This window comes from Thermobia domestica, chromosome 16 (assembly GCF_964235325.1).
Source record: "Thermobia domestica chromosome 16, izTheDome1.hap1.1, whole genome shotgun sequence".
NCBI classification, from domain to species: Eukaryota; Metazoa; Arthropoda; class Insecta; order Zygentoma; family Lepismatidae; genus Thermobia; species Thermobia domestica.
The window spans coordinates 65,009,440-65,026,474 of NC_137469.1; the positions used below are offsets into that span (position 1 = coordinate 65,009,440).

The 17,035-nt window shown below is 35.2% G+C and overlaps 1 protein-coding gene across 2 annotated transcripts in view; it reads right to left on the minus strand.

Moving 5' to 3' along the window:
- Window positions 1-738: 738 nt before the first annotated feature.
- LOC145673117 (uncharacterized) overlaps window positions 739-17,035 on the minus strand; it is a 107,480-nt gene continuing 91,183 nt past the window's right edge. For both annotated transcript variants that reach the window (XM_081742501.1, XM_081742500.1), the window contains 3 exons: window positions 14,747-14,875; window positions 6,212-6,440; window positions 739-2,951 (listed from right to left, as the gene is read on the minus strand). In XM_081742501.1, the coding sequence (XP_081598627.1) occupies window positions 2,893-2,951; window positions 6,212-6,440; window positions 14,747-14,875 (417 nt within the window). In that variant the 3' untranslated portion in view covers window positions 739-2,892. The remainder of the gene's footprint in view (window positions 2,952-6,211; window positions 6,441-14,746; window positions 14,876-17,035) is intronic.

Here is a 17,035-nt window from a genome sequence, read left to right on the forward strand (position 1 = left end):
TGTTGTGACCAAATTAGGTATCAATGCGAATATCTTGGAAACGAATTATCCAAGATAGGTGGTTGTCGAAAAAATATCGGAAAGACCTTAATCCAGCAATGGATCGACAATTGTTGATAATGTATTGTATGTTGCCTTTCATCACTACACTCGTGTGACTGATATCTGAGCATTTGGGATTAAGAAATAAACGCTTATACCTTGTTCTGAGAGATCATATGTTTAACCCTGAAGCTGTGAGAACTTCAAAAACAAAGATAGTTAAACTAAAATTTACTGTTCCTGGGTATAACTGAGTAAAATTTACTGTTATGTTTGGATATAACAAACGGTTCTTCAAATTCGAAATATTTAAACCGGTGCGAACCGGCTGAATATCACCATTGCTTTTACCTAGCCAAAAGTACACGACTTTTCTTTTTTTCCTTTCTTTTAAACAAAACAAAAAAAAAAAGTTTTCTTTCTTTCATCTTTTTTCTTTCATTGGAAGTGGTGATAGCGCAGGTTGAAAACAATGGAAACTACACTTCAAACACTTCTGTATCTAGAAAAGTTACTTTATAAAATTGAAGTATCACATTCAAAACTCTCCATTTAAAAACATACGTCATGTAGTACGGATTGGTCGTTCTTGCTCTGAGCTATTCCCGTTAATATTAGCCAACAAAATTTTCAATTTTAGAACCATCGGTACAAAACTGGTTTCCATTGCAAGCACTTGTAAATAAATCAGTCAAATCACCAATTTAAAGAATCAATTTATTGTTAATATTGAACAATGTTTTTTCATGAAAAAATGTATTGGTTTTTAAAAACACCTTAAGAAAAAATGTCTTTCAGTAGTGAACAACACCAGATTTCAATTATCATTTGGAGTGAAAACCATATTTCAACACATATACGTTCCCAATCAATTGTTGTATTCCCAAAGCACGTCCAACCTGTAGATAGTTATAATTGGTCAAACACCATATAATCATAAGTCAATAATAAGATATATCCGTGCAATGACAGTACATGTAACACTTAATTCTTCTTTAAAATGGTCAATAAAGATTAAAACAAAAGGAATGGACACAATGAATGTACTTTCAGTTGAAAAACTAAGACCTAAAATAATTATATTGCGTAATATCTAAGTAAATATAAATATCTGAATATAACTTTACAGCTATTTAAAAAAAAAATTAAAAAAAACTTTTACATGATCACAGTTCTTTCCACATACGCGATTTGAACAGAGCATACGCAATTTATTGCCCCCATTTATATATCATTAACAATTAATTATACATCGTATAAGATATACAGCTTAAGAGCAACTAGTTTAAGTATTGCAAATTTAATCATTTAAATAATCGACACCTAATCATTTTTTGGTGTTAATTCAATGCTAAAATATATGTATTTTGTTCTTTAAAGTATCCCTTGAGTTTTGGCACAAGACACAATAAGGACAGGCAACAATCACAATTATCTCTGCCTTAAATTACTTGATAAAAATATTTTAAAAATACTTTTTTCTTCTTTTTGTAATATATATGTGCTATGTTGAACTAAGAAACATATTAAATACAGAATATGTATAAACAAAGTATATATGCAACAAAAACCTACGCGCGGAGTTTCACTAGGTGCACATGTAAGAACTACTTTCTGAAGCAACTTATCTTTGGCAAGCACTGAACTTCAGCTCACTTTCGACTAAAAATTCACAATCAAAGATTAACATTTCTTGAGAGAATCTAAAGCTGAAATTATCTATCAATGTGAATACTATATGTTTGAAAAACTCAAGAGTGGTCCATAAATCACGACAAAAGCTTTAAATCATTACAATTTATTTATTTACTTATTGCAACAGTTGGGACATTGAGAATTAAAAATTTCGTTACTGCAAATTTATTTGTAACTTACAACTGGTAATAAATCACAAAACTGAGTCGCAATGTCATATCACATTTAATATGATGTAGCTCTACTTTACACTGTTAAGAGCCATTTAGTGACAAAGCATCTTCGGTGGCATGGAATGTGAAATACATTATCATGTTCTTCTGACCTCGTCCTCATATGGAATTACCTTAGTGAAATATACACAATTATTAGCCTGAAACATTTCCTGAAAAACAATATCCGAATAGATGTTATGCCGATTAGAACAGAAGTAATAACAGTTATTATGGAAAACATGGGGAACAAACAGCATGAGACTTTGTGAGGCTGAAATTGAAAGGAATTTGTGTTGATTTTTCACATACACAGTAACATAACACCCCAGTTTTGTTGTCTGTTACATCGACAAAAAAATACCTACTTATAAATGTTATTAAAAGTTCAAATCCTTCCGTTACTTATGGACCACCCTGTATAATTGAATTTACATAATATACTAGTTTTGACTTATAGTGTGTTATAATTAATAATAATAATAATTTATTATATACATATATTCACATATAATAGTTTTCTCAAGATTCTACAACTCATTCTAAATCATTACAATATATCTTGATAATAATAATTTCAGAAAAATATCTGGAAAAAGACGTAACAACTACGCAGTAAAATATAATCAAAATGCAAGGACGTTTGACTCAAGACATTCCTTCATTAAAAACACAAAAGGAAAATATTCCACCTATTGAAACATTATTTATTTCTGAAAGTTTTTATAGTTCCCAAAGCCCATAGTTATGGGTGATAGTGAATAAAAATACTCTGTGCGGGAAAGATATATAAAAGAAATAAAAGACCAACGAAAATATGTATTTATCTGCGTCAGTATCTCATTAACAATACCGCAACGTACAATAATACAATCACTAGTTGTCGGTTTAAAAATCACACAGTATTATTCCTGAGGTGTCACAGACTGAAATCACCGTATGCTCAGGGCATTCCATTGGTTGGATTAACAGACGAGCTCAACCGCTCTGCGAAGCTTGGATCTGCAAATTAATTAAAGAACGAATATCAATAAAATTAAGAAAAATATACCTATTCGATCGGTATAAAAGTTTAAATTACTACAATTTACAAGAGGAGGCTGGAAAGTTCCTGGCTTTGTTTCCTTTAAACTGAGATAGACAAATAAAATTGTTGGCATATGAAAGCCTTATGTCTTAATATGTAATTGTGTCAAAATCAACTAAATCCTAATTGTACATCTGTCATTGCAGGTAGAGGGGGAGATGGAAGAGGCACGAGGAAGTTTCACGTCGTCGGAGCTGAGGACCGTTATGAAGTTCTTATGGATCCAGGGAAAGTGCAAAGGAAATTCATACGAAGAATTGTCAAACACTAGGGAAGAAATGTCCTTCATACAGCTGTGTAAAAACCTAGATATCACGTTTTAAGACTAGCCATTTCACGGTGGAAGATAAGCCCCGCAACGGACGCCTGTCAACCAACAGACCATCAAATATGCGATGCTGTCTATGCGCTGATTCTTGAAGACCGTCGAATATCCGCCAAAAAGATTGCCGGCTAGACTAATGACAGAGTATGAAACCTGGTTCCATATTTATGATCCCAAAGCCAAGGAACAGTCAAAGGAATGGCGCCATAGTGGTTCCCCACATCCCAAAAGGTCCGTACCCAGAAATCGGTTTAAAAAGTCCTGGCGTCCGTTTTCTGGGACAAAGATGGCATTATAATGGCATACTACCTACCGAATGGCGCCTTTATCACCGGAGAATATTATACTAACCTTCTCGACCAGCTGAGAGGCAATTGAGAGGAAACGCCGTGGAAAGCTCACAAAAAGGATCATGATGTTGCACGATAATGCACCCATCCACAAGTCCAACAATGCTGCTGTCGAATTGGGCACCCTGAGATTCCAATTGGTCCACCACCCTACTCATCAGACCTGGCCCCTTCTGACTTTTTTTATTTCCCAACTGAGAAAACACGTGACGGGTCACCCTTTTGAGGACATTTCTGACGTCACACAGGCTCCTGAGAGCTGGTTTGAGTTTTTTTTTTTTTCATGTGTTAGAAAAGCTTCAACAACGCTGTCGAAAGTGCATTGATCTCAATGGGGAATACATTGAATCAGGGGCGGATCCGGGGTTGTCCCCCCAGAAGAGGAAGCTTTCTTATTTTATACATATAAATAAAATCCATCCCAAAGTTTGGAGCCCTTAAAAGTAGCAGTATGACAACCCCCCCCCCCTTCCCAGAAGTCGGTCCTGGATCCGCTCCTGCGTTGCATAAATATGTAATTTCGGACTTCTGACACTTGTTTTCTTGGCAAAGCCAGGAACCTTTCAACATTCCCTCGTATATCTCATAAATTCAACAAAATCTTCATCTGATGATTTAACATAAATTATAGAGCTTTCATATGATTAAACATGATTTGTCTCATGCCACAAAATTGTATTTAGTTCTTTAATTTATGATTATTTTTAATCTGTTGCACATTTTTTTTACGAAAAACGAAACTCACAAGTCCACAGACACAACATTTTAACAACTAGCTTGTCATGAAGCTCTGAATATGATAATCGAAGTAAATATTTCAATAAATAAGATTTTTGGTATTAAATCTATAGTAAGACTGTCCATGGCTTTGGATTGATTATTTTACCAAAAGAAACACTGACCAAAGCTTAAAACATACTTTAAAAAATTAAAAGTCTGTATTTTCATTTATTTTCGACATTGTCTGAAGAAGGATATGTTAGATATCCGAAACCGTTATTATTATTATTTTTAAGTGTGTTTTAAGCTTTGGTCAATGTTTCTTTTGTTAAATTAAATCTATGTTTCATTTTTATTCGACTTAATGTTTCAAAGGCATCTGACTACCTTAATGATCAAAATTGTACTGCGAGGCTTGTCAGAAAAGTAGATACAAACACATTTGTACCTTAAGAGGAAAGTGTGTATCAAAGTTAGTAACCTGGCAGTAAACTTGATCCATACAACGAGGACTAGGAGTTATAAGTCAGTGCTGCGCTAAAATGAAAATGAAATTTTTGAGTTTAACGTTCCACGATTATGCTGGTTAGGTTAAGGGAGACGATGATTAAAGCAAGTGAATGATGATGGAATAAGTGGTGGAATGAGAAAATGGGAGGAAACGGGAGTACCTTGAGAAAACTCACGAGCACGATGTCGTCCACCACAAACTTACTTGGCCGAGGATCGAACCAGGGACCCCCATGCACCAGAGGTAAGCGCTCTACCACTGAGCTACCATGCCCCCAGTGCTGCGTTGAATCTTGTGCGAAGAACATGCGTTGAGAATGGCAGCAGTAATACCGAATCCCGCTAGGTATGTAATATGCAGCATTATCTACCCGTAAGTAGTATGCTGCAGGTTTCTGCCAGCACAAGGAAAACATTCGATCAGCCATACAGCCTTTACCTCGCATCCAGCGATTCTGTTCCTGTACCTAAAGAAACATCTTTGTGAAAAACACTTTCAAGACGTCGATGACGCCAGGAAATAAGTCACAACGAGGTTTCAAATGCAGGCGTCGCATTTTTACGATTCTGGGATGTAAAACCTAGTTCGGTTTTTTGAACAAACGTACGGACAATAGTGGTATTTATGTGGAGAAATAGCTTCTATACCGGTGTATCCAATGTAGATTTCTTTGCGTCCAACACATTTCCAGTACATCTTATTTTTCGCTTGTATCTTTACTTTCTTGACAAACCTTGTAATTTAGAGAACTGTTGATAATTATTCCATTTTGCTGCACCATTCTTCTGCTAAGTTGACCGAAGCGTACTGTTTGAGTGATATACTTCTAGCTCTGCATCTTCTCCAGCAATTGAAAAGTGCATTAAGAAGGACAGTGGCTGTGCAGAAAACTGATATATGTGGATATGTATGATGTACCTTAATAAAGTGATTATTTAACCTTACTTATTGTATTGTCCTCGTATAAAAATGTATTTGTCTCCATTTGAGAATGCTACTATTTTTTTTCAATATGTACTTCACAAATACTGAGAAAAGTAATGATACTCTGTTGATGACATGTCACAAAGTAACCGTGCCACGTCAAAGCAACTTTTAAAACTCTTCTCACTTCTGTAATTGTTATACTAACTGGCTTATTTCAATCGGCATGCAAATTTCACACAAAATAATGTTTAATGGACAGAATGAATACAGCATTCCCATACATCTATTCAGAATCCACTTCTACTTATAATACACACAATTAAAATGACATAAAAATCTTACCTTCCGGTGAAGACGTGTGTAAAGCTTCTGCAGGTATACTTGACTTCTCTGTACTGCTGGTTTCAGAAAAACTATTGACTGGCAAGGATTGAGTTGCATGAAGACTATGATTCAATTTTTCTACAAGTTCCATAATTTCAGTTTCATTCTTTTTTAACTCGTCGTAATGAGCTTCCAGCTGAGCTAACTGGAGATGAAGGTCATTCACTTGAGCATTTGTGCCTTCAACCTTAAAACAAAAAGAAAGATACAAAATATTCTATAAATCCAATACTTTGTTAAATAAATTATAAGACTTTTGCATTTTTGAAAATCATAAATATCTTTTAACATTTTAGAACTTTCCTTAGAAAATATTATATCAAATTGTACGTTTAGTGCTGATAGTAAGACTATTCATGGCTTTGGATTGACTATTTTAACAAAAGAGACACTGACCAAAGCTTAAAACCCATATATATATATTTTTTTAACTGTTTCGGACATCGTCTGTATTTTCATTTATTTTCGATAGTGTCTGAAGAAGGGTATGCTAGATATCCGAAACAGTTAAATATATATATATATATATATATATATATATATATATATATATATATATATATATATATATATAATTTAAAATAAAATGGGTTTTAAGCTTTGGTCAGTGTCTCTTTTGTTAAATTAGTGCTGATATATATAAATTATTTACTTTATAGTATATTTTTTGTTAAAAAACAGAAATAACACCTTAGCCCGAGAATTTTAGACCAAAAAAGTCGAATCGACCGAACAAGTTAGAAGGAAGTAGAGATTTGGTATATTTGTTTAGTAGCTCATACTAATGAAAATACTAAAAGTCCCCTAGAATCCAACTTGTGCTCCGGCCGCCGTCTTGGAAAATGGCGGCCAAATTTATATTTTTTAGGAGTTACTTGAAAACCGTTACAGATATCAAAAAATTCAAGAGACAAAAAATATTCTTCATGAAGAAACAAACATTTTTATATATAACATTTTTCTGTAGGATGAAAAATAAAAAAGTTACACAAGATTGAAGATCACCAATTTTGAATGTTATTGAGGATATGCAAAATTCAAATAGATTTTTCTAGTAGAATTATTATTATAAAATATATTTTTCTTATAAGGATAATTTAATCCTCAAAGGTATTAAATAACATTTCCAGTGATGAATTCTCACAATTTGTTCGTTGAAACTATCCACATATCGCTGAGCACAACAATCCTGAGTGTACACACTTGCGTCTTTTTGTGACTAACAGAATGTCATTTCAGGACTTCGATAGACTTATAACACAAGGTTACTTTTCCATAAGGCGGCCTGAGAGATTTTGGTCTGGAATTTCAACGAACATGTGCATTGAACAGATCTCAATGCGTGACTTTAAGGCTATTGGTGGACTTACACATGGCCGAGGAATCACAGATTCTACTCGTCAGAGATGGGTTTCATCAACTCCAGCCTGTACTGAAATAGCTGAAGCCTTAACATATTTCACTGGAATTAATGTAACAAGTATACATCATAACACATATTTAAAAAAATTTTGTCAGTTAAGTGATTCCAAAGATTTTCTGCAATTTTTAAGCTGGTTACGAGAATGTAACCCATTCGGTCGACCCACAGAACACTTGGTGAATCTTTCAAATGGGCTGGTAGCAGACTCATGGATAGGGCACTGGAGATTGGGACAAACACAATGAAATCACTTGTAGGAAGCAATGTTTGCGATATCTGTATGCAACAGAAGAAGAAAAAAAGTTCCTTTGTTGACACTGACACCAGGTACAAAAAAGCCATGAGACTATTATATTGAAATCCTCACGAGAACTCTTCCACAGAGTGGTATGTCTGGACAAAAGCAAAACAGAATGGAGAGTTTACTTTGAGTATGAAATGACAAGCTTGCCTGCATCATTATTCACTCTTACGAAAAGTCAACCACTCTTCCATTGTAAATGCTTTTCATGCACAAACTGAAACCTCAACTTTATCATGCAATTCCTTCTACGTTTTGATGGAGGAAATCTACATTGTGCGGTTTGGCCAAAACCAGCTACGTTTGGTGAAATATTTGACTTGTATGTAACATTATGCGCCATTATGGTAAAAATGTACAGTGGCGTTTAATGGCTATCCAGATAAAGAAACAACAAAAAGAGCAGAGCAAGACCGACGAGCAGCTAAACGATTTTCTCGAGATATCATTTTTGATGAACATACACCAACCAGTATATCACAGACAGAGTTTCTTGCAAACAAACAACAAACGAGCTCTCATTCAATTTGTGATGCATGCCTTGAAAGCCAAAGGCTACACTGTTCTACAGGCAGAGAATGATGCAGATACTCTCATTTTTAGGACTGCTCTGAATCAAGTCCATAGTAAAAAGACAACAGTTATTATTTGAGAGAATACAATCCACTTGTCCTTTTAACTGCTTTAGCGCCTGAAGATTTTGAAGAGCTATGGTTTCTTAAGGCAGGAAAATCCAACAACTTACCAAGTATCTTAACATCTCAATACAGAAGAGGAAAATTGGGGAGGATTGTGAAGTTCTACTGTTTGCTCATGTCATGACTGGATGCGACATAACATCAGCAATATATAATAAAAGTAAAGTTAGAGGACTCAGACTTCTTCAGAAGCATGAAGAATTAAGAAAAGCGATGAAAATACTCAACGAAGGAAATGTCAAAAAACAAGCTATCAAAACTGCTGGAGAAAAGTATTTAATAAAATTTTATGGATCAAAATCAAATACACTAGACGAGTTGCGATACTTCAGGTACAATCGTACCGCGGCAAAAAAAGCTAGATACATCTTTTCAACTGTCATGGTTTCCTCCAACAACGGAGCTGTAGAGCAACATTCCTACAGAGTATACTTACAGGATGGGGAACTATTTGGAACCGATCGATCAGGGTTGGAAAATGATAAGCGGATCACTCGGACCTATCCCTCCTAGAAAGAAAGCAGCTCCATTAGAACTGCTCAACCTCATTTCGTGCAACTGCAAGGTAGGATGTACAAAAGATGCAAGTGTGTACACTCAGGATTGTTGTGCTCAGCGATGTGTGGACAGTATCAGGGAACAAATTGTTAGAATTCATCACTGGAAACGCTATTTGATACCAAGCCGTTCCGTGGAAAATGAGCGCCCGGGGCGAGAATATACAACGGTGCCCCCGTACATATAAGTGAGGTCGACAGACCAGCCGCGAAGTGTCACTATGGCTGGCGCGAAGCGTAAGAAAATTTTCAAAAGTAAACCCTGCTCTTCCTTGATTTTGAGTACTTTTTATTACTCTTTTCCTTCTATTTTATAATTATGCACATGCATTTTCCTAACATGAGTAACATTATAGGATCGCTTCCTAAAGCAGGAAGAGGATTTAAATACATACTAGTTTGATACCGCTCTTGATCTAATTTCAAGTAATTTTTCCTCTCTCTTTTTTCTTTCCTTTTTCCTCCCGAATTTTGCGCCCCCATTACTTCGGCACCCTGGGCCGTCCACCCGCTCGCCTTCCCCCTTTCACGGCATGGCATTGTTTGATACCTCTAAGGACTAAATTATCCTGGCAGAAGAAGAAAGAGCTACCATCAACACCAAATAGCTTGCGTAGTTTTATTTATATATATTGTGGAATTGCTTGACTTTATGCAAGAATATACTTTATGTATATACAGCAGCTTATAAATACGTGGTGATTTGGAGAAACATTCTGGCAGTGCCCTTGTGTTGTGTAGTTTTCGAACAGTGCAAAATTCAGTTTCCAGTGAAATGTGACTTTCAGTTCGTTGTGCTTGAACGTAAGATTTACTCACCTGATAAGTTTAAATGTAGAAGTTTTTAACTGAACTCAAGATATGTGTGTTTCTATTTTTTATAGACGTACCGTAATAGTAGTTATCAAACTATTTAGTCACATTTCGTCACATTCGAATCTTATGCATGATTAGAGATACAATTTATTTTTTTGTGTTTGGATGTCCTTCTTTTACTGGACGAGAGCACCGCCATATTTCCTTCTTGTTGGTGCAGTATGGATAAAAATGTTGCCAGACATGCAAGTGTTGTTAGTCAATTCTCCGGAATCCACCAGACTGAACTTTAGAGGTTTCAAAGCACTGTCAAGTTTGATTATATTATTCTTTTATTTTTTCATGGTGCTACTAATTAAACAAATGTTACAGTTTCTGTTGAACGCTAGAAGTTTGGACATAGAAAGCTACTAACTTCAACTTACGGCATGGTAACCGACATCCGGCTTGTGTCCAGACGAAATACTTCAAAATCACTCACAGTTAAGAAATCCATATATCGTATTACCCATGTTCTGGTCTTAGTTGTTCTGAGTGGTGATCCTGGTCCTTTAGAATGCTCCTGTATTCTCGGCGTACTATCAGAGCTTATAAAGCGTTAAAAACAAACTGGCCGATTGCGCAATACATATAGGTGAATTAATTAGTGATGACTGCTTGACTTTTACTGAAACCTGGCTAAATGAAAGTGTTGATAACAGTGAACTTCCCATAATCCCATAATATAATATTTTAACATCTTTAGGAATGATAGAGGAAGTCGTGGTGGTGGTATTATGATTTGTATGAATACTAAATGGGAGTGTAAATTACGCAATGATTTAGCTACAAACTGTGAAATAATATGAGTTGAAATTAAACTTGCAACAGGAAAACAACTTTTGGTTGTTATTATAGACCGCAAAGAAACTCTCCTATTTCTGTGCTTGATCAAGAATTGTAAGGATTCTGTGCTTGCAGCCCTTAATGAATACGATATTGTTCTATTTGGTGATTTTAATTTATCAATAGACTGGATTAACTCCAGGACGGGTATAGGTAAATGTCCTAGTGACGACTGGTTTTTAGGTATGTTTATTCAAGGATTAGGGCTCAGTCAATTTAACCTATTTCCTACTCGACGCGAAAATATTCTTGATTATGTGCTCTACTCCCTTAATGAACGTGACATCACTTCACGTAAAAATTTGTTTCAATCGGATCATGAATCTTTGGACGTCAATATTCCTTTCTCTAGGCCATCATCATCGAAAAGCACAGCTTCGAGTCTAAACAGTTTATTATTTGGCTATGAAAGAAGGCACCGTGGGATAGTATACATCGTGCTCTTGATTTAATTCCCTGGTGTATACTGAATAATGGTAATATTAACGATAGTATCTCACTTTTTACGGATATTGTTTCTGTGGTTGTTAAAGACTTCGTCCCACGAAAACCAATACAGCCCCGTCAGTTTCCTCCGTGGTTTGATGCAGAACGTCGTTTTGTTCTTCGAAATAAACACCACGCTTAGATGTTGTGGAAGCAGTTTCCGAATGAACAAACCTATAGGTCTTTTTCGAACACTAGGGAAATTTGAAATATCTTCTCCGCACGAAATATAAGAAATATGTGGAAAATCTATCATGTCAATTCACTTCTGAACCAAATTGTTTTTGGACTCTCATAAATTTCCGTAGGCAACAACCCTGTATCCCGCAAAGAATGGACTACAACTCAAATAGTGTCGATGGGAAGCACAGATCTGCTGCTTTCAATAAGTACTTCTGCAATAGCTTTTCTAAGCTTGAGACACCCCCTCTTCAATCTGTGTTCACACTCACTGACTACAATTACCACTTCCTCTGATGAAGTGAAATCAACATTTTCCTCACCTATCTCCTCACCGTTCTTCTGGTCCAGACAATATCTGTACTATTTTTCTCTGTAACACAGCGCACTCACTTGCCTATCCTTTATCGTTGTTATTCAACAGATGTTTCTCGGAAGGCATCTTTCCCAATATGTGGAAGGCTGCTAATATTATACCCATCTTCAAATCTGGAGATAGAAAACAAGTTTTGTCTTATAGGCCTATTTCTCTTCTCTCTTCTGTATTGATTCTTTGTGAGAAAAGTTAAAGATAGTGTGTATGGCTTTGTCAGACCTTTTTTAAGTAGTTCTCAGCATGGTTTCCTACCTGAACGCTCGTGTCTTACAAATTTGTCAGTGCTAGTCACTCCTGCGGCGCAAACATTCACGGCTAACTCCCAGCTAGATGTAGTTTATTTTGATATATCAAAGGTATTTGACACCATAAGCACTAAGTTGCTTCTTTACAAACTCTCTAATAGATATAACATTCATGGTACGCTCCTCTCTTTCCTAGATTGTTATCTCTCACGGAGAGAACAACGTGTCACTCTGCCTGGATCCGTGTCTCCAATTAGTCCTGTCACGTCCGGAGTGCCTCAAAGAAGCGTGCTGGGTCCACTTTTGTTTTTATTGTATATGGATGATTTACCTAGCATATTCTCGACCTCTTCATTAAATATATTGCTTTTCGCTGATGACTGTAAACTCTTCAGAGTCATTAACACTGTAGACGATGCTTCTTCACTGCAAACTGACTTAAATATGTTATGTAATTGGCTCACCTGGAATCTGTCTCTAAATCAATATAAATGTACTAGAATCTCTGTTTCCTTAAAAAAGAATGTTCTTATAATGTTAACAATGTACATTCATGTTCAGAATTATTATCCATATCTATAACTGTCTTCTTGTAAGAATATAATAGTTAATGATTTTGCAGGGTACTTTTAATACTGATACTACGTGTATAATCGGGAAATTTATATTTGTGGAAAATTTCATAGAAAAAGAATTATAAATACGAAAATTAGAATGAGTAAAACAAACGTTGCTAAATGGACAAGAAAATTTTATTTTCGTTTTATTGTTCTTATTTACTGCTCTTTTCACATGAAATTTGCCACACACATGTCTTTGCCGATTATACACATACTAACATTATAAGAAATACCGGGCGAATTCGTTATCAAATTATATTCCTACAACAACACATTTATAGGCATGCGACAATAATTTTGGACATGAGTGTACCTATCAAACGCAGTTTCATCTGAAAAAGATTTAGGTATTATCTTTGATGAAAAATTCTCCTTTGCGGATCATGAAATGAATCTTTGAGTTTTACGTCCCACGGGTATGCCGGTTAGGCTAAAGGAGACGGTGATGATGAGTAATGAATGAAATGGTGGAATGACGAAAGTGGGAGGAAACGGGAGAACCCCGAGAAAACCCACGCACACGGTGTTTGTTCACCACAAAGTTCACTTGGCGGGGGCTGGGATCGAACCCGGGACCCCAAGCACCAGAGGTGAACGCTCTACCACTGAGCCACCGCGGCCCCTTCCTTTGCGGATCATATCAGTTGGATCTCATACTTGGCCTACTCTATAGATTTCCGGAAATACAAAGTCTTCCTGCTCTTACAATGTTTTATAAAGCTTTTATTTCTCCCATCACTGAATATTGTTCACCTGTATGGAACATGGCAGTACCTACTAATCTATCTCGCATTGAGTCTGTATTAAACTTTTTTCTTGTCATAGTTAGATTTAGAATTTCCATGTTACGTAATTACTCGAAACAAGAACTAATGTCTTTAATGAACTTACGTTCTCCTGACAAACGACGCCGTAGAGCTGATTTACTTTACTTGCGTCAGATCATCAATGGCAAAATTGATTCTGAATTTTTACTACCGCAGATTAACTTCCGTGTTCCTCAGCGGTGAACTCGCTCTCTCAACTTGCTAACTTATGAGACACCTACGTTATCGATTGTAAAGCGGTCCTCGTTTCACAGGCTAGCGCAAGATTATAATACAACGTCAACAGGATGTAACATTTGTACTTTTGAAAGAAACTTTAAAACTCAATTGATGAGAATTATGTACACTGAGAGTTGAATTTTTTTCTGTATTTTATTTTTTATTTTTGTTGTTGTTTCTCTTTTTGACTTTATGTTGTATAGTTTCAGTTAATAGGTATAGTGCTGTATGAAACTTTGTGAATAAATAAATAATTCTACTAGAGAAATCTATTTGAATTTTGCACAGCCTCACTAACATTCAAAATTGGTGATCTTCATCTGGTGTAACTTTTTTATTTTTCATTCTACAGAAAAATGTTACATATAAAAAATATATGTAACGGTTTTCAAGTAATTAAAAAAAAAAAAAAATTGGCCGCCATCTTCGGAAATGGCGGCCGGAGCACAAGTTGGATTCTAGAGGACTTTTACTATTTTCATTAGTATGAGCTACTAACCAAATATACCAAGTCTCTACTTCCTTCTAATTTGTTAGATCGATTTTCCTAAAATTCCTTGTCTACCTTACCCATTACGAAAATTCTTGTGGTGTACTAAAAATAGCTGGCACAGCTCAAAACCTGCTACAGTATATTTATTATCAAAGCATTGAAACACTCATTTTATCTTTCGGTATTGGTGGATCTATACGATTTTAGTATACAAATACATAATTTAATGTTGTTACTTATTTGACTGACTTCTACACTTTACCAACGGATAAAAATTCCAAGATTTTTAATTAATAACATACCGCTGTAAACGAAGTCACAAATAAAACCTGAGTTAGTAAAAACTCTTTCAAACAATTGTAAATACCTTTTCAGACAATTGGCTAAGATTTCCAAGAATTGCTAATTGCGCTGTAAGTTTCGCGCGCCCATCCTCTAACGTAGTTATTCGCGCACTCACATTCTGTGTCATATCTTGTAAGCTTTCTATTAATTTCTGCAAAGATAAAACATAAATGTCTATTAGCAGTAAACTTTAGATACATAAATGTGAACATTTCAACAATATATTACGCAGTCAGCTAAGTGAAATATAAGCAATGTTACCTATACCATATGTACGTAAAAATAATGTCTTTACCATTTTGACTGAAGAAAATCTACAGCCCTCACTCAAATAGCCTGCCACTACTATTGCTGTTTGTGAGTTCAAACCCCCTTACACTTTTATTTATTTGTAATCCGTTAAAAATATACATAAGTACGTCTCTCAGACAGAAAAAGATAAAGCGTTTTATGGTCACACAAAGAGAGAGGGCGTGCAGGTCTGTACATATTAAGAAACTTAAAAGAGATGAAAACTGCATCATTTGTTAGGTTTGGAATTAAAGGACTTTACTAGTGCTCGGTAAAAAAACTTCAGTGAAGGGAGGAATTTACTAGAAAGAAGCCTTCCTGAGTTATTCAGGGTATCTATGTACTCTCCAGCCCTCTAAGACACTCCAAACTGAGAGCTAATAAACCGCAAATTGATATAAAGTCAAGGTTCAGTTTGAGATAGATGCTCACGTGGGTACATACAACGTTAAACTAGTTCCACATCTCATATAGCGTCACATCTGCAAAAGATCATCAAATTTCACATAAATTGATATAAAGTCAAGGTTCAGTTTGAGATAGATGCTCACGTGGGTACATACAACGTTAAACTAGTTCCACATCTCATATAGCGTCACATCTGCAAAAGATCATCAAATTTCACATAAACTGATAAGATTGAAACCTAAAGCCTGATTTGTCTCCATATTCATAAACTTAGGGTTAATTGCCTGAAAAGTCGATTTTCCGGCAATTAATATCGAGAACCTAAATATTCTCTTGTTGCTCGAGACAGTTCCTAGACGGATCTCAATGGACGAATTATATTTAGTAAAAAAACTGTTGAAACATTAAAAAAGGACAAAAACTCATCCACGCCTGATTTGCTGGCAGGATTAAAATCAAATATTTACAGTGAGTATACTGATAGGAATCATCTGAGCAAACCAATTAAGATAAGAGGCGTAACGAGGAAATTATTAAAAATAACATACATTCTCACTATATATAACATTTAAAAATTTATATATATATATATTGTGTAGTATATGTCTACCGGTTGAACCAAAACAACTGCTGCCAAATATTACCTAACGTAATATTCTGTATTTCCTAGGGAAGTCTATAACAATGTTAACTAAGAAGACCAACTTCCGGAAGAAAACTATGGTGCTGAATTTAGGTATAGAAAACAATGTATTTTTTAATAAAATTGTTAATTAAAAAATTATATTTTTTAACTAAGTTTCCCTTGTCCAAATTCAGTGAAAAATTTCTGGTTCTTGTATAAAACGATTATTACACGCTTCTTTCTATGGAAGACGTCGTTTTATAAAAATACTAATTAATTAATTTTGTATTTACAAATACACAGATATTTATAAAATTCTAAGAGCTTTGCCTCCATCCCAGTATCCGTTAGATATTCGTTAATTTTAGTCCCTATATATCTATTTATGTAATACCATGACACTCACATTTAATCTTATAAATCATAAAGAAAAGAAATTCACTGAATTTGGACAAGCAGGGCCGAGTTATCATTAGACCCGAGTCTAGGGACGCAATGTTCTTAAGGGCGCATGTTGGGTGAAAACTAATTAAGCAGGACGAATAATATTGCAAAAGTTAAATAATAATAATAAGTTACTTTTGTTAACATCATTTATATATATATATATACACACAGTGAAACCTGTCAACTTGGCCACCTCTCTAAGTTGGCCACCTGTCTATCTTGGAAGTTGGCCACACTGAAGCAATGTTTACCCTATGATGATAATGATAAATTTACCTGCGTATCTTGGCCACGAAAAATACAGTTTTGTTATTTTTCTTAACTCTTTCGAATTCCCATATGAGAGGCAGATGTTCTGTATTTGTGACTGGACACAAAGAAGCATCAATTTGCACGATTTGTTCTTGGAGGTCAATGGCCAGAACACTAACCTCATAAAAGGGTGGTGAAGGAAGATGTGAATAAGAAAAAGCACGTACAGGAATTCAGGAAATGGTTGTGCGTATTTGTTTACCCTGTCTGTTTTGGTAAAACCATTAG